This window comes from Amphiura filiformis, chromosome 17, assembly GCF_039555335.1.
Source record: "Amphiura filiformis chromosome 17, Afil_fr2py, whole genome shotgun sequence".
In the NCBI taxonomy this organism is placed as follows: domain Eukaryota; kingdom Metazoa; phylum Echinodermata; class Ophiuroidea; order Amphilepidida; family Amphiuridae; genus Amphiura; species Amphiura filiformis.
In genome coordinates this window covers 38,292,681-38,319,054 of record NC_092644.1, presented here as the reverse complement: position 1 = coordinate 38,319,054, position 26,374 = coordinate 38,292,681, and the positions used below count along the sequence as shown (strand labels likewise).

Genomic DNA, 26,374 nt, shown 5'->3' with positions numbered 1-26,374 from the left:
CAATTAGGACTTACACTAGATGAGCTGATACAAACTAATGGTCAGCTACAGGCTGCTGTAGAAAAACAAAGGAATGACTTGGAGAAGAAGAGTTATGAATATCAACTATTGCAACAAGCAAGGTAAGACAAGATACAATTAGGACTTACACTAGATGAGCTGATACAAACTAATGGTCAGCTACAGGCTGCTGTAGAAAAACAGAGAAATGACTTGGAAAAGAAGAGTTATGAATATCAACTATTGCAACAAGCAAGGTAAGACATGATACAATTAGGACTTACACTAGATGAGCTGATACAAACTAATGGTCAGCTACAGGCTGCTGTAGAAAAACAAAGGAATGACTTGGAGAAGAAGAGTTATGAATATCAACTATTGCAACAAGCAAGGTAAGACAAGATACAATTAGGACTTACACTAGATGAGCTGATACAAAATAATGGTCAGCTACAGGCTGCTGTAGAAAAACAAAAGAATGACTTGGAATGAAGAGTTATGAATATCAACTATTGCAACAAGCAAGGTAAGACAAGATACAATTAGGACTTACACTAGATGAGCTGATACAAACTAATGGTCAGCTACTGGCTGCTGTAGAAAAACAAAGGAATGACTTGGAAAAGAAGAGTTATGAATATCAACTATTGCAACAAGCAAGGTAAGACAAGATACAATTAGGACTTACACTAGATGAGCTGATACAAACTAATGGTCAGCTTCTGGCTGCTGTAGAAAAACAGAAATGACTTGGAAAGAAGAGTTATAAATTCTATTGCAACAAGCAAGGTAAGACGTGATGCAATTAGGACTTGCGTAAAGACTACTCAAAACCGGAAGCCAGTTTCCCGGGAAAGTGGATCAGATGATCACATTTGATAAAATCCTCCGACGAGATGGACGAAATATTAGTAAGTAAAAAATTACTGGTTTTGTCAAGCAAAATTACTAATTGATTTGATGTTACAAAGATACTTAGATAAGCTGATACAAACTAATGGTCAGCTTCTGGCTGCTGTAGAAAAACAAAAGAATGACTTGGAAAGAAGAATTATGAATATCAACTATTGCAACAAGCAAGGTAAGACAAGATACAATTAGGACTTACACTAGATGAGCTGATTCAAACTAATGGTCAGCTACAGGCTGCTGTAGAAAAACAAAGGAATGACTTGGAATGAAGAGTTATGAATATCAACTATTGCAACAAGCAAGGAAAGACAAGATACAATTAGGACTTACACTAGATGAGCTGATACAAACTAATGGTCAGCTACAGGCTGCTGTAGAAAAACAAAGGAATGACTTGGAGAAGAAGAGTTATGCATATCAACTATTGCAACAAGCAAGGTAAGACAAGATACAATTAGGACTTACACTAGATGAGCTGATACAAACTAATGGTCAGCTACAGGCTGCTGTAGAAAAACAAAAGAATGACTTGGAATGAAGAGTTATGAATATCAAGTTTGCAACAAGCAAGGTAAGACAAGATACAATTAGGACTTACACTAGATGAGCTGATACAAACTAATGGTCAGCTACTGGCTGCTGTAGAAAAACAAAAGAATGACTTGGAGAAGAAGAGTTATGAATGCCAACTATTGCAACAAGCAAGGTAAGACAAGATACAATTAGGACTTACACTAGATGAGCTGATTCAAACTAATGGTCAGCTACTGGCTGCTGTAGAAAAACAAAGGAATGACTTGGAATGAAGAGTTATGAATATCAACTATTGCAACAAGCAAGGTAAGACAAGATACAATTAGGACTTACACTAGATGAGCTGATACAAACTAATGGTTAGCTACTGGCTGCTGTAGAAAAACAGAGAAATGACTTGGAGAAGAAGAGTTATGAATATCAACTATTGCAACAAGCAAGGTAAGACAAGATACAATTAGGACTTACACTAGATGAGCTGATACAAACTAATGGTCAGCTACTGGCTGCTGTAGAAAAACAGAGGAATGGCTTGGAGAAGAAGAGTTATGAATATCAACTATTGCAACAAGCAAGGTAAGACAAGATACAATTAGGACTTACACTAGATGAGCTGATACAAACTAATGGTCAGCTACTGGCTGCTGTAGAAAAACAAAGGAATGACTTGGAGAAGAAGAGTTATGAATATCAACTATTGCAACAAGCAAGGTAAGACAAGATACAATTAGGACTTACACTAGATGAGCTGATACAAACTAATGGTCAGCTACAGGCTGCTGTAGAAAAACAAAGAAATGACTTGGAGAAGAAGAGTTATGAATATCAACTATTGCAACAAGCAAGGTAAGACAAGATACAATTAGGACTTACACTAGATGAGCTGATACAAACTAATGGTCAGCTACAGGCTGCTGTAGAAAAACAAAGGAATGACTTGGAAAAAGAAGAGTTATGAATATCAACTATTGCAACAAGCAAGGTAAGACAAGATACAATTAGGACTTACACTAGATGAGCTGATACAAACTAATGGTCAGCTACAGGCTGCTGTAGAAAAACAAAGGAATGACTTGGAAAGAAGAGTTATAAATATCAGCTATTGCAACAAGCAAGGTAAGACAAGATGCAATTAGGACTTACACTAGATGAGCTGATACAAACTAATGGTCAGCTACAGGCTGCTGTAGAAAAACAAAGAAATGACTTGGAGAAGAAGAGTTATGAATATCAACTATTGCAACAAGCAAGGTAAGACATGATACAATTAGGACTTACACTAGATGAGCTGATACAAACTAATGGTCAGCTACTGGCTGCTGTAGAAAAACAAAGGAATGACTTGGAGAAGAAGAGTTATGAATATCAACTATTGCAACAAGCAAGGTAAGACAAGATACAATTAGGACTTACACTAGATGAGCTGATACAAAATAATGGTCAGCTACTGGCTGCTGTAGAAAAACAAAAGAATGACTTGGAATGAAGAGTTATGAATATCAACTATTGCAACAAGCAAGGTAAGACAAGATACAATTAGGACTTACACTAGATGAGCTGATACAAACTAATGGTCAGCTACAGGCTGCTGTAGAAAAACAAAGGAATGACTTGGAAAGAAGAGTTATAAATATCAGCTATTGCAACAAGCAAGGTAAGACAAGATACAATTAGGACTTACACTAGATGAGCTGATACAAACTAATGGTCAGCTACTGGCTGCTGTAGAAAAACAAAGGAATGACTTGGAGAAGAAGAGTTATGAATATCAACTATTGCAACAAGCAAGGTAAGACATGATGCAATTAGGACTTACACTAGATGAGCTGATACAAACTAATGGTCAGCTACAGGCTGCTGTAGAAAAACAAAGGAATGACTTGGAAAAGAAGAGTTATGAATATCAACTATTGCAACAAGCAAGGTAAGATGTGATGCAATTAGGACTTACACTAGATGAGATGATACAAACTAATGGTCAGCTACAGGCTGCTGTAGAAAAACAAAAGAATGACTTGGAGAAGAAGAGTTATGAATATCAACTATTGCAACAAACAAGGTAAGACAAGATACAATTAGGGCTTACTCTAGATGAGCTGATACAAACTAATGGTCAGCTACAGGCTGCTGTAGAAAAACAAAGGAATGACTTGGAGAAGAAGAGTTATGAATATCAACTATTGCAACAAGCAAGGTAAGACAAGATACAATTAGGACTTACACTAGATGAGCTGATATAAACTAATGGTCAGCTACAGGCTGCTGTAGAAAAACTAAAGAATGACTTGGAGAAGAAGAGTTATGAATATCAACTATTGCAACAAGCAAGGTAAGACATGATACAATTAGGACTTACACTAGATGAGCTGATACAAACTAATGGTCAGCTACAGGCTGCTGTAGAAAAACAAAGGAATGACTTGGAAATGAAGAGTTATGAATATCAACTATTGCAACAAGCAAGGTAAGACAAGATACAATTAGGACTTACACTAGATGAGCTGATACAAACTAATGGTCAGCTACAGGCTGCTGTAGAAAAACAAAGGAATGACTTGGAAATGAAGAGTTGTGAATATCAACTATTGCAACAAGCAAGGTAAGACAAGATACAATTAGGACTTACACTAGATGAGCTGATACAAACTAATGGTCAGCTACTGGCTGCTGTAGAAAAACAAAGGAATGACTTGGAAAAGAAGAGTTATGAATATCAACTATTGCAACAAGCAAGGTAAGACAAGATACAATTAGGACTTACACTAGATGAGCTGATACAAACTAATGGTCAGCTACTGGCTGCTGTAGAAAAACAAAGAATGACTTGGAAAAGAAGAGGTATGAATATCAACTATTGCAACAAGCAAGGTAAGACAAGATACAATTGGGACTTACACTAGATGAGCTGATACAAACTAATGGTCAGCTACAGGCTGCTGTAGAAAAACAAAGAAATGACTTGGAAAAGAAGAGTTATGAATATCAACTATTGCAACAAGCAAGGTAAGACAAGATACAATTAGGACTTACACTAGATGAGCTGATACAAACTAATGGTCAGCTACTGGCTGCTGTAGAAAAACAAAGGAATGACTTGGAGAAGAAGAGTTATGAATATCAACTATTGCAACAAGCAAGGTAAGACAAGATACAATTAGGACTTACACTAGATGAGCTGATACAAACTAATGGTCAGCTACTGGCTGCTGTAGAAAAACAGAAATGATTGGGAAAGAAGAGTTATGAATATCAACTATTGCAACAAGCAAGGTAAGACAAGATACAATTAGGACTTACACTAGATGAGCTGATACAAACTAATGGTCAGCTACTGGCTGCTGTAGAAAAACAAAAGAATGACTTGGAAAAGAAGAGTTATGAATATCAACTATTGCAACAAGCAAGGTAAGACAAGATACAATTAGGACTTACACTAGATGAGCTGATACAAACTAATGGTCAGCTACTGGCTGCTGTAGAAAAACAAAAGAATGACTTGGAAAAGAAGAGTTATGAATATCAACTATTGCAACAAGCAAGGTAAGACAAGATACAATTAGGACTTACACTAGATGAGCTGATACAAACTAATGGTCAGCTACTGGCTGCTGTAGAAAAACAGAAATGATTGGGAAAGAAGAGTTATGAATATCAACTATTGCAACAAGCAAGGTAAGACAAGATACAATTAGGACTTACACTAGATGAGCTGATATAAACTAATGGTCAGCTACAGGCTGCTGTAGAAAAACAAAGAAATGACTTGGAAAGAAGAGTTATGAATATCAACTATTGCAACAAGCAAGGTAAGACAAGATACAATTAGGACTTACACTAGATGAGCTGATACAAACTAATGGTCAGCTACAGGCTGCTGTAGAAAAACAGAAATGACTTGGAAAGAAGAGTTATGAATATCAACTATTGCAACAAGCAAGGTAAGACAAGATACAATTGGGACTTACACTAGATGAGCTGATACAAACTAATGGTCAGCTACTGGCTGCTGTAGAAAAACAAAGGAATGACTTGGAAATGAAGAGTCATGAATATCAACTATTGCAACAAGCAAGGTAAGACAAGATACAATTAGGACTTACACTAGATGAGCTGATACAAACTAATGGTCAGCTACTGGCTGCTGTAGAAAAACAAAGGAATGACTTGGAAATGAAGAGTCATGAATATCAACTATTGCAACAAGCAAGGTAAGACAAGATACAATTAGGACTTACACTAGATGAGCTGATACAAACTAATGGTCAGCTACAGGCTGCTGTAGAAAAACAGAGAAATGACTTGGAAAGAAGAATTATGAATATCAACTATTGCAACAAGCAAGGTAAGACATGATACAATTAGGACTTACACTAGATGAGCTGATACAAACTAATGGTCAGCTACAGGCTGCTGTAGAAAAACAGAAATGACTTGGAAAGAAGAGTTATGAATATCAACTATTGCAACAAGCAAGGTAAGACAAGATACAATTAGGACTTACACTAGATGAGCTGATACAAACTAATGGTCAGCTACTGGCTGCTGTAGAAAAACAAAAGAATGACTTGGAAAGAAGAGTTATGAATATCAACTATTGCAACAAGCAAGGTAAGACAAGATACAATTAGGACTTACACTAGATGAGCTGATACAAACTAATGGTCAGCTACAGGCTGCTGTAGAAAAACAGAAATGACTTGGAAAGAAGAGTTATGAATATCAACTATTGCAACAAGCAAGGTAAGACAAGATACAATTAGGACTTACACTAGATGAGCTGATACAAACTAATGGTCAGCTACAGGCTGCTGTAGAAAAACAGAAATGACTTGGAAAGAAGAGTTATGAATATCAACTATTGCAACAAGCAAGGTAAGACAAGATACAATTAGGACTTACACTAGATGAGCTGATACAAACTAATGGTCAGCTACTGGCTGCTGTAGAAAAACAGAAATGACTTGGAAAGAAGAGTTATGAATATCAACTATTGCAACAAGCAAGGTAAGACAAGATACAATTGGGACTTACACTAAATGAGCTGATACAAACTAATGGTCAGCTACAGGCTGCTGTAGAAAAACAAAGGAATGACTTGGAAATGAAGAGTCATGAATATCAACTATTGCAACAAGCAAGGTAAGACAAGATACAATTGGGACTTACACTAAATGAGCTGATACAAACTAATGGTCAGCTACAGGCTGCTGTAGAAAAACAAAGGAATGACTTGCAAAGAAGAGTTATGAATATCAACTATTGCAACAAGCAAGGTAAGACAAGATACAATTAGGACTTACACTAGATGAGCTGATACAAACTAATGGTCAGCTACTGGCTGCTGTAGAAAAACAAAGGAATGACTTGGAAAAGAAAGAGTTATGAATATCAACTATTGCAACAAGCAAGGTAAGACAAGATACAATTAGGACTTACACTAAATGAGCTGATACAAACTAATGGTCAGCTACAGGCTGCTGTAGAAAAACAAAGGAATGACTTGGAAAAGAAGAGTTACGAATATCAACTATTGCAACAAGCAAGGTAAGATGTGATACAATTAGGACTTACACTAGATGAGCTGATACAAACTAATGGTCAGCTACAGGCTGCTGTAGAAAAACAAAGGAATGACTTGGAAATGAAGAGTTATGAATATCAACTATTGCAGCAAGCAAGGTAAGACAAGATACAATTAGGACTTACACTAGATGAGCTGATACAAACTAATGGTCAGCTACAGGCTGCTGTAGAAAAACAGAAATGACTTGGAAAGAAGAGTCATGAATATCAACTATTGCAACAAGCAAGGTAAGACAAGATACAATTGGGACTTACACTAAATGAGCTGATACAAACTAATGGTCAGCTACAGGCTGCTGTAGAAAAACAAAGGAATGACTTGGAAAAGAAGAGTTATGAATATCAACTATTGCAACAAGCAAGGTAAGATGTGATGCAATTAGGACTTACACTAGATGAGCTGATACAAACTAATACTAATGGTCAGCTACTGGCTGCTGTAGAAAAACAAAGGAATGACTTGGAAAAGAAGAGTTATGAATATCAACTATTGCAACAAGCAAGGTAAGACAAGATACAATTAGGACTTACACTAGATGAGCTGATATAAACTAATGGTCAGCTACAGGCTGCTGTAGAAAAACAAAGGAATGACTTGGAAAATAAGAGTTATGAATACCAACTATTGCAACAAGCAAGGTAAGATGTGATGCAATTAGGACTTGCACTAGATGAGCTGATATAAACTAATGGTCAGCTACAGGCTGCTGTAGAAAAACAAAGGAATGACTTGGAAAAGAAGAGTTATGAATACCAACTATTGCAACAAGCAAGGTAAGATGTGATGCAATTAGGACTTACACTAGATGAGCTGATATAAACTAATGGTCAGCTACAGGCTGTTGTAGAAAAACAAAGGAATGACTTGGAAAAGAAGAGTTATGAATACCAACTATTGCAACAAGCAAGGTAAGATGTGATGCAATTAGGACTTGCACTAGATGAGCTGATATAAACTAATGGTCAGCTACAGGCTGCTGTAGAAAAACAAAGGAATGACTTGGAAAAGAAGAGTTATGAATATCAACTATTGCAACAAGCAAGGTAAGATGTGATGCAATTAGGACTTACACTAGATGAGCTGATACAAACTAATACTAATGGTCAGCTACTGGCTGCTGTAGAAAAACAAAAGAATGACTTGGAAAAGAAGAGTTATGAATATCAAATATTGCAACAAGCAAGGTAAGACAAGATACAATTAGGACTTACACTAGATAAGCTGATACAAACTAATGGTCAGCTACAGGCTGCTGTAGAAAAACAAAGGAATGACTTGGAAAAGAAGAGTTATGAATATCAAGTATTGCAACAAGCAAGGTAAGACAAGATACAATTAGGACTTGCACTAGATGAGCTGATACAAACTAATACTAATGGTCAGCTACTGGCTGCTGTAGAAAAACAAAGGAATGACTTGGAAAAGAAGAGTTATGAATACCAACTATTGCAACAAGCAAGGTAAGACAAGATACAATTAGGACTTACACTAGATGAGCTGATACAAACTAATGGTCAGCTACAGGCTGCTGTAGAAAAACAAAGGAATGACTTGGAAAAGAAGAGTTATGAATACCAAGTATTGCAACAAGCAAGGTAAGATGTGATGCAATTAGGACTTACACTAGATGAGCTGATACAAACTAATGGTCAGCTACAGGCTGCTGTAGAAAAACAAAGAAATGACTTGGAAAAGAAGAGTTATGAATATCAACTATTGCAACAAGCAAGGTAAGATGTGATGCAATTAGGACTTGCACTAGATGAGCTGATACAAACTAATACTAATGGTCAGCTACTGGCTGCTGTAGAAAAACAAAGGAATGACTTGGAAAAGAAGAGTTATGAATACCAACTATTGCAACAAGCAAGGTAAGACAAGATACAATTAGGACTTACACTAGATGAGCTGATACAAACTAATGGTCAGCTACAGGCTGCTGTAGAAAAACAAAGGAATGACTTGGAAAAGAAGAGTTATGAATACCAAGTATTGCAACAAGCAAGGTAAGATGTGATGCAATTAGGACTTACACTAGATGAGCTGATACAAACTAATGGTCAGCTACAGGCTGCTGTAGAAAAACAAAGAAATGACTTGGAAAAGAAGAGTTATGAATATCAACTATTGCAACAAGCAAGGTAAGATGTGATGCAATTAGGACTTACACTAGATGAGCTGATATAAACTAATGGTCAGCTACAGGCTGCTGTAGAAAAACAAAGGAATGACTTGGAAAAGAAGAGTTATGAATATCAACTATTGCAACAAGCAAGGTAAGATAAGATACAATTAGGACTTACACTAGATAAGCTGATACAAACTAATACTAATGGTCAGCTACTGGCTGCTGTAGAAAAACAAAGGAATGACTTGGAAAAGAAGAGTTATGAATATCAAGTATTGCAACAAGCAAGGTAAGATGTGATGCAATTAGGACTTGCACTAGATGAGCTGATACCAACTAATGGTCAGCTACAGGCTGCTGTAGAAAAACAAAGGAATGACTTGGAAAAGAAGAGTTATGAATATCAACTATTGCAACAAGCAAGGTAAGATGTGATGCAATTAGGACTTACACTAGATGAGCTGATATAAACTAATGGTCAGCTACAGGCTGCTGTAGAAAAACAAAGGAATGACTTGGAAAAGAAGAGTTATGAATATCAACTTGTGCAACAAGCAAGGTAAAACAAGATACAATTAGGTCTTACACTAGATGAGCTGATATAAACTAATGGTCAGCTACTGGCTGCTGTAGAAAAACAAAGGAATGACTTGGAAAAGAAGAGTTATGAATATCAACTATTGCAACAAGCAAGGTAAGACAAGATACAATTAGGACTTGCACTAGATGAGCTGATACAAACTAATGGTCAGCTACAGGCTGCTGTAGAAAAACAAAGGAATGACTTGGAAAAGAAGAGTTATGAATATCAACTATTGCAACAAGCAAGGTAAGACAATATACAATTAGGACTTACACTAGATGAGCTGATACAAACTAATGGTCAGCTACTGGCTGCTGTAGAAAAACAAAGGACTGACTTGGAAAAGAAGAGTTATGAATATCAACTATTGCAACAAGCAAGGTAAGACAAGATACAATTAGGACTTACACTAGATGAGCTGATACAAACTAATGGTCAGCTACTGGCTGCTGTAGAAAAACAAAGGAATGACTTGGAGAAGAAGAGTTATGAATATCAACTATTGCAACAAGCAAGGTAAGACAAGATACAATTAGGACTTACACTAGATGAGCTGATACAAACTAATGGTCAGCTACTGGCTGCTGTAGAAAAACTAAAGAATGACTTGGAGAAGAAGAGTTATGAATATCAACTATTGCAACAAGCAAGGTAAGACAATATACAATTAGGACTTACACTAGATGAGCTGATACAAACTAATGGTCAGCAACTGGCTGCTGTAGAAAAACAAAAGAATGACTTGGAGAAGAAGAGTTATGAATATCAACTATTGCAACAAGCAAGGTAAGACAAGATACAATTAGGACTTACACTAGATGAGCTGATACAAACTAATGGTCAGCTACTGGCTGCTGTAGAAAAACAAAGGAATGACTTGGAGAAGAAGAGTTATGAATATCAGCTATTGCAACAAGCAAGGTAAGACAAGATACAATTAGGACTTACACTAGATGAGCTGATACAAACTAATGGTCAGCTACTGGCTGCTGTAGAAAAACAAAGGACTGACTTGGAGAAGAAGAGTTATGAATATCAACTATTGCAACAAGCAAGGTAAGACAAGATACAATTAGGACTTATACTAGATGAGCTGATATAAACTAATGGTCAGCTACAGGCTGCTGTAGAAAAACAAAGGAATGACTTGGAAAAGAAGAGTTATGAATATCAACTATTGCAACAAGCAAGGTAAGACAAGATACAATTAGGACTTACACTAGATGAGCTGATACAAACTAATGGTCAGCTACTGGCTGCTGTAGAAAAACAAAGGAATGACTTGGAAAAGAAGAGTTATGAATATCAACTATTGCAACAAGCAAGGTAAGACAAGATACAATTAGGACTTACACTAGATGAGCTGATACAAACTAATGGTCAGCTACAGGCTGCTGTAGAAAAACAAAGGAATGACTTGGAGAAGAAGAGTTATGAATATCAACTATTGCAACAAGCAAGGTAAGACAAGATACAATTAGGACTTACACTAGATGAGCTGATACAAACTAATGGTCAGCTACAGGCTGCTGTAGAAAAACAAAGGAATGACTTGGAGAAGAAGAGTTATGAATATCAACTATTGCAACAAGCAAGGTAAGACAAGATACAATTAGGACTTATTCTTGATAAGGCCCTTCGCACTTGATTATTAGTTTCCTGTTAAAGATTTTGAAAAAGGGACGAGGTGACTTTTAATTATTAATTATCTTTTATTTTCTTTATTTAGTTTGAACTATTACAAGCAACTATTGACTCGCTTTTGACTAGGGCGGGCATTTAATTATTTTACAACAATATTTGATTTTATAAATAAATGAAGGTGGAGTTGTACTCTTTGTTCGCTTCATCATTATTGTTGATATTATTAAAGTCAGAAAATGGCAAGTAGAAGTTGTTAAAAGGAGAAATTAGAAATAAAAATAAAATAATTAATTATTTTGAGATTTTCAATTTTGGATGCGGGCGGTAAACAGGAAACTAATAATCAAGTGCGAAGGGCCTAAGCTGATACAAACTAATGGTCAGCTACTGGCTGCTGTAGAAAAACTAAAGAATGACTTGGAGAAGAAGAGTTATGAATATCAACTATTGCAACAAGCAAGGTAAGACAAGATACAATTAGGACTTATTCTTGATAAGGCCCTTCGCACTTGATTATTAGTTTCCTGTTAAAGATTTTGAAAAAGGGACGAGGTGACTTTTAATTATTAATTATCTTTTATTTTCTTTATTTAGTTTGAACTATTACAAGCAACTATTGACTCGTTTTGACTAGGGCGGGCATTTAATTATTTTACAACAATATTTGATTTTATAAATAAATGAAGGTGGAGTTGTACTCTTTGTTCGTTCATCATTATTGTTGATATTATTAAAGTCAGAAAATGGCAAGTAGAAGTTGTTAAAAGGAGAAAATTAGAAATAAAAATAAAATAATTAATTATTTTGAGATTTTCAATTTTGGATGCGGGCGGTAAACAGGAAACTAATAATCAAGTGCGAAGGGCCTAAGCTGATACAAACTAATGGTCAGCTACTGGCTGCTGTAGAAAAACAAAGGATTGACTTGGAGAAAAAGAGTTATGAATATCAACTATTGCAACAAGCAAGGTAAGACAAGATACAATTAGGACTTACACTAGATGAGCTGATACAAACTAATGGTCAGCTACAGGCTGCTGTAGAAAAACAGAGAAATGACTTGGAGAAGAAGAGTTATGAATATCAACTATTGCAACAAGCAAGGTAATACATGATGCAATTAGGACTTAGATGAGCTGATACAAACTAATGGTCAGCTACAGGCTGCTGTAGAAAAACAAAGGAATGACTTGGAAAAGAAGAGTTATGAATATCAACTATTGCAACAAGCGAGGTAAGACATGATGCAATTAGGACTTACACTAGATGAGCTGATACAAACTAATGGTCAGCTACAGGCTGCTGTAGAAAAACAAAGGAATGACTTGGAAAAGAAGAGTTATGAATATCAACTATTGCAACAAGCAAGGTAAGACAAGATGCAATTAGGACTTAGATGAGCTGATACAAACTAATGGTCAGCTACAGGCTGCTGTAGAAAAACAAAGGAATGACTTGGAAAAGAAGAGTTATGAATATCAACTATTGCAACAAGCAAGGTAAGACAAGATACAATTAGACTGTAAACCAAACTGTGTAGACTCTCATTCATCTGGGTATGTTGAAATAAGATTTGATTTAAATCTGGTCAACCAGACATACCTATTTTGACGGACGAACCGGCGTTGCGACTGAAACCTTCAGTCTTCAGCTGGGTTGTGATGCAAATGACCTTGAGTACCGGACACTTCCGGTATTGATGACAATCGACGAGGAATGTCCTTTATGATTCCTATTTCAACATACCCAGATGAATGAGAGTCTACACAGTTTGATTCGTAAGGAATACGGCAAGGATTGCCTTAAACTAACAAAGGACCTTGAGAAAACGTCGAGGAAAGTAGCGAATTATCGCAACCATTTACGATTCAACCTCCGGTGTTTACAGGCTGATGTGATACCCGTGCGCGAGACTCAGTTCTAATATCAAGGGATCGCGTGCGGAGAAGATCATTCACAGTGCTGAACGCAAATTGTTAAACGAGAGAGTTAGACAGGTTAATTTTACGATCAAGAATTTAAACAACAAGAAATCTGACATTTCCCATGAGTTGGGTGCTTTCGGTTGCCAACGGAGATAAACAACAGGGTCACGCAGTTCACTGAGCATGCGCAGCTAACACAACACGAAACAACAAAATCTAGACAGGTAGAGAAATTCGGCAGGCTTGCAGCGGTTTCACGTGCCGATAAAGATAGGAATTGGAGACAAAAAGAGAGCTTAATTGATCCTAACATCAAAGATAGATGGGTGAGAAATTTATCGGATAGAAAACTCTCGGTAAGTGAGCAAAGTTTACTTGAAAAGGGACTAAATTTCGCGGTTGCATCTAAGCGAATTCAGGTCACTGACATTATCACTGCCACTGAATCGGCGATCAGAGGAGCTTCTATCGGGCCAGATAAAGCGGAAGAATTACGTTCGCGAGTGAGTGCCAGTATTAAAAGTGCCAAACCACCTCAATATAATCTGAGCAAAAATGAATTTAGTGCGCTAGAAAGCTTAAAGAAGGATGAAAACATCACGATCCTTCCGGCTGATAAGGGCCGTTGCACTGTGGTTTTAAATAGCAAAGACTATGATCAGAAGGCTAAAGCACTGTTAGACGATGCTAAAACTTACACTCCTCTCAGAAAAGATCCAACGAGTGGTATAAAGCGGAAGTTGACTTCTAAACTTGGTGAACTTGAGAAAAATGGGTCAATTGATCTCAAGTTAAAACATCAGCTGTCCCCGACATCTGAAACCATCCCAGGTTTTTACGGCCTCCCGAAGGTTCACAAGGACACCATCCCCTTACGTCCGATCGTGAGCAGTATCGGCTCAGTTATTATAACATCGCCAAATATTTGGCGAGAGTTTTCAGGTCCTGTGGTTGGCCTATCGGACCACCATATTCTGAACTCTAAGGATTTTTCGGATAAAATCCAAGGCCTATCGTTGGCACCGGATGAGACTATAACATCTTCGATGTTACCGCCCTTTACGAGCATCCTCCGAAGGACGCAGTCTCAGCGGTTCGCGAAGTTCTGTCTCAGGACACTACTCTTCATGAGCGGACAGCCTTATCGCCTGATCAATTATGTGATTTACTTAGTCTCTGCCTAGACAATACCTACTTTACATACAGCGGCAATTTTACCAACAACGTCATGGATGTTCCATGGGATCGCCTGTGTCACCGATAATTTCAAACTTGTATATGGAAAGATTTGAACGCATTGCTCTGTCATCGTTTCCTGGTATAGCGCCTCTAGATGGTATCGATCGTGGGCGATACATTCATCATAATCAAATCTAATGAACTTGACAGGTTTTTCAACCACATCAATCAAATTGATCCACATATCAAGTTCACGCAGGAAGGTTTGTCGGACAACAAACTCGCTTTTCTCGACTGTCTAGTGTCCGTGGAAGTTGATCGCTCCCTTACTGTGTCTGTTTATCGAAAACAGACACACACGGCCAGTACCTACAATTCGGTTCCAATCACCCGCTAATTCAGAAACTAGGCGTGGTTAACACCTTGTTCCACAGAGCTGATTCCATCATTACTAAGGACTCCGACAAGATCACGGAATATCAGCACCTGCGCAAAGCTCTGGGTAACTGTGGTTACCAGGACTGGGCTATAAATAAGGCCCTGAACAAGGACAACACTAAAACAGCTGCCACGAGCTCGAATCAGGCACGGGGAAAACTACAAGCATCACTATCCCATACCACGGTGACTTGTCTGAGAAACTCAAAAGAATTTACCGACCACGGGATCACCACTCATTTTAAACCCACAAACACTATCCGCCAGTCCTTAGTGCATCCCAAGGACAAACAGCCTAAGGGTAGGATCAGTGGTGTGGTCTCTGAAATGCACGCTGTTCGGAGGAACAAGCCTGTCAGGACTCCTACATTGGAGAAACCGCCCAACCTCTTCACAACCGCATGCTACAACATCGCAGAGCCAGCTCAGGTGGTAACGACTCAGCGGTTTGTCTGCGGCTAAAAGCCAGCGGACACCATTTTGACACCAAGGACGTCCGTATTCTTGACCGTGAGCAGCGTTGGTTTGAGCGGGGTGTGAAAGAGGCTATCTGGGTGAGAGCGAGCAACCATCTCTCAACCTGGGGAGGCGTCCGGGCCAAGCTGTCACACGGCTGGGACCGAATCATAAAGGACATTCCTCGTCGATTGTCATCAATACCGGAAGTGTCCGGTACTCAAGGTCATTTGCATCACAACCCAGCTGAAGACTGAAGGTTTCAGTCGCATAGCGTCCGGTTCGTCCGTCAAAAATAGGTATGTCTGGTTGACCAGATTTAAATCAAATCTTATAAGATACAATTAGGACTTACACTAGATGAGCTGATACAAACTAATGGTCAGCTACAGGCTGCTGTAGAAAAACAAAGGAATGACTTGGAGAAGAAGAGTTATGAATATCAACTATTGCAACAAGCAAGGTAAGACAAGATACAATTAGGACTTACACTAGATGAGCTGATACAAACTAATGGTCAGCTACTGGCTGCTGTAGAAAAACAAAGGAATGACTTGGAGAAGAAGAAGAGTTATGAATATCAACTATTGCAACAAGCAAGGTAAGACAAGATACAATTAGGACTTATACTAGATGAGCTGATACAAACTAATGGTCAGCTACAGGCTGCTGTAGAAAAACAAAGGAATGACTTGGAGAAGAAGAGTTATGAATATCAACTATTGCAACAAGCAAGGTAATACAAGATACAATTAGGACTTACACTAGATGAGCTGATACAAACTAATGGTCAGCTACTGGCTGCTGTAGAAAAACAGAGAAATGACTTGGAAAGAAGAGTTATGAATATCAACTATTGCAACAAGCAAGGTAAGAAAAGATACAATTAGGACTTAGATGAGCTGATACAAACTAATGGTCAGCTACAGGCTGCTGTAGAAAAACAAAGGAATGACTTGGAAAAGAAGAGTCATGAATACCAACTATTGCAGCAAGCAAGGTAAGACAAGATACAATTAGGACTTACACTAGATGAGCTGATACAAACTAATGGTCAGCTACAGGCTGCTGTAGAAAAACAAAGGAATGACTTGGAGAAGAAGAGTTATGAATATCAACTATTGCAACAAGCAAGGTAAGACAAGATACAATTAGGACTTACACTAGATGAGCTGATACAAACTAATGGTCAGCTACTGGCTGCTGTAGAAAAACAAAGGAATGACTTGGAAAAGGAGAGTCATGAATACCAACTATTGCAGCAAGCAAGGTAAGACAAGATACAATTAGGACTTACACTAGATGAGCTGATACAAACTAATGGTCAGCTACAGGCTGCTGTAGAAAAACAAAGGAATGACTTGGAGAAGAAGAGTTATGAATATCAACTATTGCAACAAGCAAGGTAAGACAAGATGCAATTAGGACTTACACTAGATGAGCTGATACAAACTAATGGTCAGCAACTGGCTGCTGTAGAAAAACAAAGGAATGACTTGGAAAAGAAGAGTTATGAATATCAACTATTGCAACAAGCAAGGTAAGACATGATACAATTAGGACTTACACTAGATGAGCTGATACAAACTAATGGTCAGCTACTGGCTGCTGTAGAAAAACAGAGAAATGACTTGGAAAAGAAGAGTCATGAATACCAACTATTGCAACAAGCAAGGTAAGACAAGATACAATTAGGACTTACACTAGATGAGCTGATACAAACTAATGGTCAGCTACTGGCTGCTGTAGAAAAACAAAGGAATGACTTGGAGAAGAAGAGTTATGAATATCAACTATTGCAACAAGCAAGGTAAGACAAGATACAATTAGGACTTACACTAGATGAGCTGATACAAACTAATGATCAGCTACAGGCTGCTGTAGAAAAACAAAGGAATGACTTGGAGAAGAAGAGTTATGAATATCAACTATTGCAACAAGCAAGGTAAGACAAGATGCAATTAGGACTTACACTAGATGAGCTGATACAAACTAATGGTCAGCAACTGGCTGCTGTAGAAAAACAAAGGAATGACTTGGAAAAGAAGAGTTATGAATATCAACTATTGCAACAAGCAAGGTAAGACATGATACAATTAGGACTTACACTAGATGAGCTGATACAAACTAATGGTCAGCTACTGGCTGCTGTAGAAAAACAGAGAAATGACTTGGAAAAGAAGAGTCATGAATACCAACTATTGCAACAAGCAAGGTAAGACAAGATACAATTAGGACTTACACTAGATGAGCTGATACAAACTAATGGTCAGCTACTGGCTGCTGTAGAAAAACAAAGGAATGACTTGGAGAAGAAGAGTTATGAATATCAACTATTGCAACAAGCAAGGTAAGACAAGATACAATTAGGACTTACACTAGATGAGCTGATACAAACTAATGGTCAGCTACAGGCTGCTGTAGAAAAACAAAGGAATGACTTGGAAATGAAGAGTTATGAATATCAACTATTGCAACAAGCAAGGTAAGACAAGATACAATTAGGACTTATACTAGATGAGCTGATACAAACTAATGGTCAGCTACTGGCTGCTGTAGAAAAACAAAGGAATGACTTGGAAAAGAAGAGTTATGAATATCAACTATTGCAACAAGCAAGGTAAGACAAGATGCAATTAGAACTTACACTAGATGAGCTGATACAAACTAATGGTCAGCTACAGGCTGCTGTAGAAAAACAAAGAAATGACTTGGAGAAGAAGAGTTATGAATATCAACTATTGCAACAAGCAAGGTAAGACAAGATGCAATTAGGACTTACACTAGATGAGCTGATACAAACTAATGGTCAGCTACAGGCTGCTGTAGAAAAACAAAGGAATGACTTGGAAAAGAAGAGTTATGAATATCAACTATTGCAACAAGCAAGGTAAGACATGATGTAATTAGGACTTACACTAGATGAGCTGATACAAACTAATGGTCAGCTACAGGCTGCTGTAGAAAAACAAAGGAATGACTTGGAAAAGAAGAGTTATGAATATCAACTATTGCAACAAGCAAGGTAAGACAAGATGCAATTAGGACTTACACTAGATGAGCTGATACAAACTAATGGTCAGCAACTGGCTGCTGTAGAAAAACAAAGGAATGACTTGGAGAAGAAGAGTTATGAATATCAACTATTGCAACAAGCAAGGTAAGACATGATGTAATTAGGACTTACACTAGATGAGCTGATACAAACTAATGGTCAGCTACAGGCTGCTGTAGAAAAACAAAGGAATGACTTGGAAAAGAAGAGTTATGAATATCAACTATTGCAACAAGCAAGGTAAGACAAGATGCAATTAGGACTTACACTAGATGAGCTGATACAAACTAATGGTCAGCAACTGGCTGCTGTAGAAAAACAAAGAAATGACTTGGAGAAGAAGAGTTATGAATATCAACTATTGCAACAAGCAAGGTAAGACATGATGTAATTAGGACTTACACTAGATGAGCTGATACAAACTAATGGTCAGCAACTGGCTGCTGTAGAAAAACAAAGGAATGACTTGGAAAAGAAGAGTTATGAATATCAACTATTGCAACAAGCGAGGTAAGACATGATGCAATTAGGACTTACACTAGATGAGCTGATACAAACTAATGGTCAGCTACTGGCTGCTGTAGAAAAACAAAGGAATGACTTGGAGAAGAAGAGTTATGAATATCAACTATTGCAACAAGCAAGGTAAGACAAGATACAATTAGGACTTACACTAGATGAGCTGATACAAACTAATGGTCAGCTACTGGCTGCTGTAGAAAAACAAAGGAATGACTTGGAGAAGAAGAGTTATGAATATCAACTATTGCAACAAGCAAGGTAAGACAAGATACAATTAGGACTTACACTAGATGAGCTGATACAAACTAATGATCAGCTACAGGCTGCTGTAGAAAAACAAAGGAATGACTTGGAAATGAAGAGTTATGAATATCAACTATTGCAACAAGCAAGGTAAGACAAGATACAATTAGGACTTATACTAGATGAGCTGATACAAACTAATGGTCAGCTACTGGCTGCTGTAGAAAAACAAAGGAATGACTTGGAAAAGAAGAGTTATGAATATCAACTATTGCAACAAGCAAGGTAAGACAAGATGCAATTAGAACTTACACTAGATGAGCTGATACAAACTAATGGTCAGCTACAGGCTGCTGTAGAAAAACAAAGAAATGACTTGGAGAAGAAGAGTTATGAATATCAACTATTGCAACAAGCAAGGTAAGACAAGATGCAATTAGGACTTACACTAGATGAGCTGATACAAACTAATGGTCAGCTACAGGCTGCTGTAGAAAAACAAAGGAATGACTTGGAAAAGAAGAGTTATGAATATCAACTATTGCAACAAGCGAGGTAAGACATGATGCAATTAGGACTTACACTAGATGAGCTGATACAAACTAATGGTCAGCTACTGGCTGCTGTAGAAAAACAAAGGAATGACTTGGAGAAGAAGAGTTATGAATATCAACTATTGCAACAAGCAAGGTAAGACAAGATACAATTAGGACTTACACTAGATGAGCTGATACAAACTAATGGTCAGCTACTGGCTGCTGTAGAAAAACAAAGGAATGACTTGGAGAAGAAGAGTTATGAATATCAACTATTGCAACAAGCAAGGTAAGACAAGATACAATTAGGACTTACACTAGATGAGCTGATACAAACTAATGATCAGCTACAGGCTGCTGTAGAAAAACAAAGGAATGACTTGGAAATGAAGAGTTATGAATATCAACTATTGCAACAAGCAAGGTAAGACAAGATACAATTAGGACTTATACTAGATGAGCTGATACAAACTAATGGTCAGCTACTGGCTGCTGTAGAAAAACAAAGGAATGACTTGGAAAAGAAGAGTTATGAATATCAACTATTGCAACAAGCAAGGTAAGACAAGATGCAATTAGAACTTACACTAGATGAGCTGATACAAACTAATGGTCAGCTACAGGCTGCTGTAGAAAAACAAAGAAATGACTTGGAGAAGAAGAGTTATGAATATCAACTATTGCAACAAGCAAGGTAAGACAAGATGCAATTAGGACTTACACTAGATGAGCTGATACAAACTAATGGTCAGCAACTGGCTGCTGTAGAAAAACAAAGGAATGACTTGGAAAAGAAGAGTTATGAATATCAACTATTGCAACAAGCGAGGTAAGACATGATGCAATTAGGACTTACACTAGATGAGCTGATACAAACTAATGGTCAGCTACTGGCTGCTGTAGAAAAACAAAGGAATGACTTGGAGAAGAAGAGTTATGAATATCAACTATTGCAACAAGCAAGGTAAGACAAGATACAATTAGGACTTACACTAGATGAGCTGATACAAACTAATGGTCAGCTACTGGCTGCTGTAGAAAAACAAAGGAATGACTTGGAGAAGAAGAGTTATGAATATCAACTATTGCAACAAGCAAGGTAAGACAAGATACAATTAGGACTTACACTAGATGAGCTGATACAAACTAATGATCAGCTACAGGCTGCTGTAGAAAAACAAAGGAATGACTTGGAAATGAAGAGTTATGAATATCAACTATTGCAACAAGCAAGGTAAGACAAGATACAATTAGGACTTATACTAGATGAGCTGATACAAACTAATGGTCAGCTACTGGCTGCTAATAGAAAAACAAAGGAATGACTTGGAAAAGAAGAGTTATGAATATCAACTATTGCAACAAGCAAGGTAAGACAAGATGCAATTAGAACTTACACTAGATGAGCTGATACAAACTAATGGTCAGCTACAGGCTGCTGTAGAAAAACAAAGAAATGACTTGGAGAAGAAGAGTTATGAATATCAACTATTGCAACAAGCAAGGTAAGACAAGATGCAATTAGGACTTACACTAGATGAGCTGATACAAACTAATGGTCAGCTACAGGCTGCTGTAGAAAAACAAAGGAATGACTTGGAAAAGAAGAGTTATGAATATCAACTATTGCAACAAGCAAGGTAAGACATGATGCAATTAGGACTTACACTAGATGAGCTGATACAAACTAATGGTCAGCTACAGGCTGCTGTAGAAAAACAAAGGAATGACTTGGAAATGAAGAGTTATGAATATCAACTATTGCAACAAGCAAGGTAAGACAAGATACAATTAGGACTTGCACTAGATGAGCTGATACAAACTAATGGTCAGCAACTGGCTGCTGTAGAAAAACAAAGGAATGACTTGGAAAAGAAGAGTTATGAATATCAACTATTGCAACAAGCAAGGTAAGACATGATGTAATTAGGACTTACACTAGATGAGCTGATACAAACTAATGGTCAGCTACAGGCTGCTGTAGAAAAACAAAGGAATGACTTGGAAAAGAAGAGTCATGAATATCAACTATTGCAACAAGCAAGGTAAGACAAGATACAATTAGGACTTACACTAGATGAGCTGATACAAACTAATGGTCAGCAACTGGCTGCTGTAGAAAAACAAAGGAATGACTTGGAGAAGAAGAGTTATGAATATCAACTATTGCAACAAGCAAGGTAAGACATGATGTAATTAGGACTTACACTAGATGAGCTGATACAAACTAATGGTCAGCAACTGGCTGCTGTAGAAAAACAAAGGAATGACTTGGAAAAGAAGAGTTATGAATATCAACTATTGCAACAAGCAAGGTAAGACATGATGTAATTAGGACTTACACTAGATGAGCTGATACAAACTAATGGTCAGCAACTGGCTGCTGTAGAAAAACAAAGGAATGACTTGGAAAAGAAGAGTTATGAATATCAACTATTGCAACAAGCAAGGTAAGACAAGATACAATTAGGACTTACACTAGATGAGCTGATACAAACTAATGGTCAGCAACTGGCTGCTGTAGAAAAACAAAGGAATGACTTGGAGAAGAAGAGTTATGAATATCAACTATTGCAACAAGCAAGGTAAGACAAGATACAATTAGGACTTACACTAGATGAGCTGATACAAACTAATGGTCAGCTACAGGCTGCTGTAGAAAAACAAAGGAATGACTTGGAAAAGAAGAGTTATGAATATCAACTATTGCAACAAGCAAGGTAAGACATGATGCAATTAGGACTTACACTAGATGAGCTGATACAAACTAATGGTCAGCTACAGGCTGCTGTAGAAAAACAAAAGAATGACTTGGAGAAGAAGAGTTATGAATATCAACTATTGCAACAAGCAAGGTAAGACAAGATACAATTAGGACTTACACTAGATGAGCTGATACAAACTAATGGTCAGCTACAGGCTGCTGTAGAAAAACAAAGGAATGACTTGGAAAAGAAGAGTTATGAATATCAACTATTGCAACAAGCAAGGTAAGACAAGATACAATTAGGACTTACACTAGATGAGCTGATACAAACTAATGATCAGCTACAGGCTGCTGTAGAAAAACAAAGGAATGACTTGGAAAAGAAGAGTTATGAATATCAACTATTGCAACAAGCAAGGTAAGACAAGATACAATTAGGACTTACACTAGATGAGCTGATACAAACTAATGGTCAGCTACTGGCTGCTGTAGAAAAACAAAAGAATGACTTGGAGAAGAAGAGTTATGAATATCAACTATTGCAACAAGCAAGGTAAGACAAGATACAATTAGGACTTACACTAGATGAGCTGATACAAACTAATGGTCAGCTACTGGCTGCTGTAGAAAAACAAAGGAATGACTTGGAGAAGAAGAGTTATGAATATCAACTATTGCAACAAGCAAGGTAAGACAAGATACAATTAGGACTTACACTAGATGAGCTGATACAAACTAATGGTCAGCTATTGGCTGCTGTAGAAAAACAAAGAAATGACTTGGAGAAGAAGAGTTATGAATATCAACTATTGCAACAAGCAAGGTAAGACAAGATACAATTAGGACTTACACTAGATGAGCTGATACAAACTAATGGTCAGCTATTGGCTGCTGTAGAAAAACAAAGGAATGACTGGAAGAAGAAGAGTTATGAATATCAACTATTGCAACAAGCAAGGTAATACTACTGAATAGCCCGTTACAGTTTGCTGTAAAAGACAAAGGAATGACTTGGAAAAGAAGAGACATGTTGCATATTTGTTTGTTTGTGTTTGTTTGTTGCAACACTTTGAAATTGGAGTAAGATGACCGTTTTATGTGATCCAGCTAAAAAGTACAGGTGATGTCTGAGCATTGGCTGAATTATTATTATAACTTTGCTAAGTTGGGGTTGCCACTCCATCTTACCTTTCTAGCAAATGTCCGAAATCCTTATGAGATTTTTCTACACAAAGATACAACATCTGATGCCCTTATGCTCAGATTTATAGGATTCAAATCTCAGTGAATAGATTCATCAGGTTTGTAACATCAAATCAATTAGTAATTTTGCTTGACAAAACCAGTAATATTTTACTTACTAATATTTCGTCCATCTCGTCGAAGGATTTTATCAGATGTGATCATCTGATCCACTTTCCCGGGAAACTGGCTTCCGGTTTTGAGTAGTCTTTACTTTCAGTCTTCAAAAGTGAGTCATATATGTGACTTAGGAAATAAGTGCCTTCTTTTCATGTTCTTTGTACTCCTCTTTGTACTCCTCTCTAGACCTTGCGATATGATCCGATATGCCCTACGTTCTGACCGAGTAAACTTTTCTTGTTGGCTTTCTTAACTTCCACTTGGTGTTCCCTTTTGATACAGGTCAGAGGATAAAAAGTCTGTTCATGATGTCCAGGAGGAGTATGAAGAGAGATTAGCAAAGTTACGAGACCAAGTATTAAGCAGGAAACAGGCTGGTAATAAAAGACTACAACGAGAGCTGGTAGAGGTCAAGGGTCAGAATGAAATGTTGAACTGCAAATTGGTTGATATGACTCGGGTATGTGTGTGAGACTACAGCAAGAAAGAAAGCTTTTTTGAATTTGATGTAGAAAAGAAAATTAACACATTGTTACATTCACAGGTCTGAAATAAAGACTTATTTATTATAAACTTAGAAAATTAGTAATGCGATTTTCCTGAATCTGGGGTTGTTATTGGACTCAGAATGAGCTGTGAAGAATTATAAAATTATTTGGGTTATAGTTTCAATAGATGTGGACAATTTTTTTGGTCCAAAAGAAGACTTTTGACACAACTTCAAAACGGAAATCTTTGTTTACATCAGTAACCATCAACAATCTCAACCCCATACTGTGCACCAGCTTGAGCAATCACATAACCTATGACACAAAACGCGCCCCGTTACGTAACCTATGACACATGTGCATGCTCTCAAAATATAAACAAATGCCGTTCTTGAGTGGGGTGGGAGCTTATTAAATTGAGAAGAAAATTTTATGTTATCAAGCGATGCATGATCTGTACGCTGATAGCCACACCAGGTATTTTGTGCAGTAACAGACATGACAAGACAAGACAAGTTTTTTAGTTATTAATGGCATGTTTTCATCTTCATTTTAATATAAGTGCAAATTAATTAACCTTTTTGATTCTTTTATTCAGTATCAATGCCTGTGAAAATCCTGAGTCTGAAAATGTTTTCATGCTGGAAGTCCCACATTAATTACAATAAGTATCAAGTTAAAAAAAATAATTAAAATGCTTTTATGTGGTTTCCCATCAAGTATCAACAAACCTTGTTGTTTTTTATCCAGAACAATACAGATCTAGAAAAGAAGCTCTCTAAATTCGAAGAAAGCATATCCAAACAAACTAATCGAATACGATCCCAAAAGACACAATTGGAACACTACCACCACATGAAGAAAACTAATGAAGAATCCTCATCCAAAATGGCTGCCATCCAGCAACGACTGGTGGAGATGGAAAAAAGCCAACAAGGAGTATGTGGCCAAGAATAGGGAACAAGCAAAAACTATCACATCGTTTGTGACACAGATGAAGAAGATGGAGAAGGAATTGAAGGCTGTATCGCAAGCACAACAGGAAATGTCTAGTCATTCAAAGTAAGATTTTTTGGGAGGCGAGGAGTATTAGGCCAAAAATAAAAGATTGTTTGCTTGTCCTTCACTGACCGACCTTAATCTGGAAAATCTGGAAATTTTTTGTTTGTTTTTTCCCTGTACAAATGAATACAGACTCTAATTTTGGAAATTCCATAAATGTTTTTAAACACACTTCTAAACTGTTTTTAAAAACATTAATGAAGTGGTATACAGTAGAAAAATATCCCAATTCACAAATATTTTGGCTATTTATTAAGCTAATTAAAGGCATACAGTCATGTTTTGGCTATGACCTTTAAAAAAAATATTTTAAAAAAATCCTGACCGACCCAATTCTGAAAAAGTTGTGGAGGACAAGCAAACAATCTTTTTTTTGGACTTAGATTGCATACTACAATATGATGATACCAAACATGTTAAGGTGTTGGATGTTGGTGTTGGATTTGGCTACTTCCCGACGCGTTAGTAGCCAAATCATCCAACACCTCGGGACCAGTAGTTTTGACTACTTCCCCTCAAAACATGTTGTATTTATATACCACTAAACCCTGCTTGTCTCACCTCTTATACAAAACACAAAACTTGAATGTGGGTACAAGTCGGCAATAATGAAATCGAGATATGGGCAAATATAGGGAGTAAAAAAAATAAAACATGGACATTATAAAATGTTCATACCTTTGCAACCAAGTATGCTATAAACTTACAGATTTTCATATCAGTAACCTTAGGAACTGAGCAATGTAGTGATCATAAAAACTCAATTTTCAAAATGTCTGCCTGAGAGGATTAAAGTCATAAATCTAATGTGGAGGTTGCATAAACCACTGTAAGGGGCTTCAAGTGCAATGTGCAGTTTAGTCCTGTGTCAGCTCCACTTGTCTGACAGACCTCGCAACTGCATGACCAACGCCCCCATTTGGGCCAACTGCGCTTCTTGTTAATTAATTTATAGGTACTATGCATCATATGGCCATGCATCTTGAAGTTGTCATAATTTTTGTTTCATCACTAAA

The 26,374-nt window shown here is 37.2% G+C and overlaps 1 protein-coding gene across 1 annotated transcript in view; it reads left to right on the top strand.

Annotated features, from left to right (window-relative positions):
• The window catches only part of LOC140137200 (coiled-coil domain-containing protein 150-like), a 116,010-nt gene that overhangs the window by 68,514 nt on the left and 21,122 nt on the right, over nt 1-26,374 (top strand). Inside the window, 5 exon segments of the mRNA XM_072158852.1 lie at nt 14,924-15,359; nt 21,423-21,514; nt 24,091-24,268; nt 25,047-25,220; nt 25,222-25,358. Coding sequence (XP_072014953.1) covers nt 14,924-15,359; nt 21,423-21,514; nt 24,091-24,268; nt 25,047-25,220; nt 25,222-25,358 — 1,017 coding nt within the window.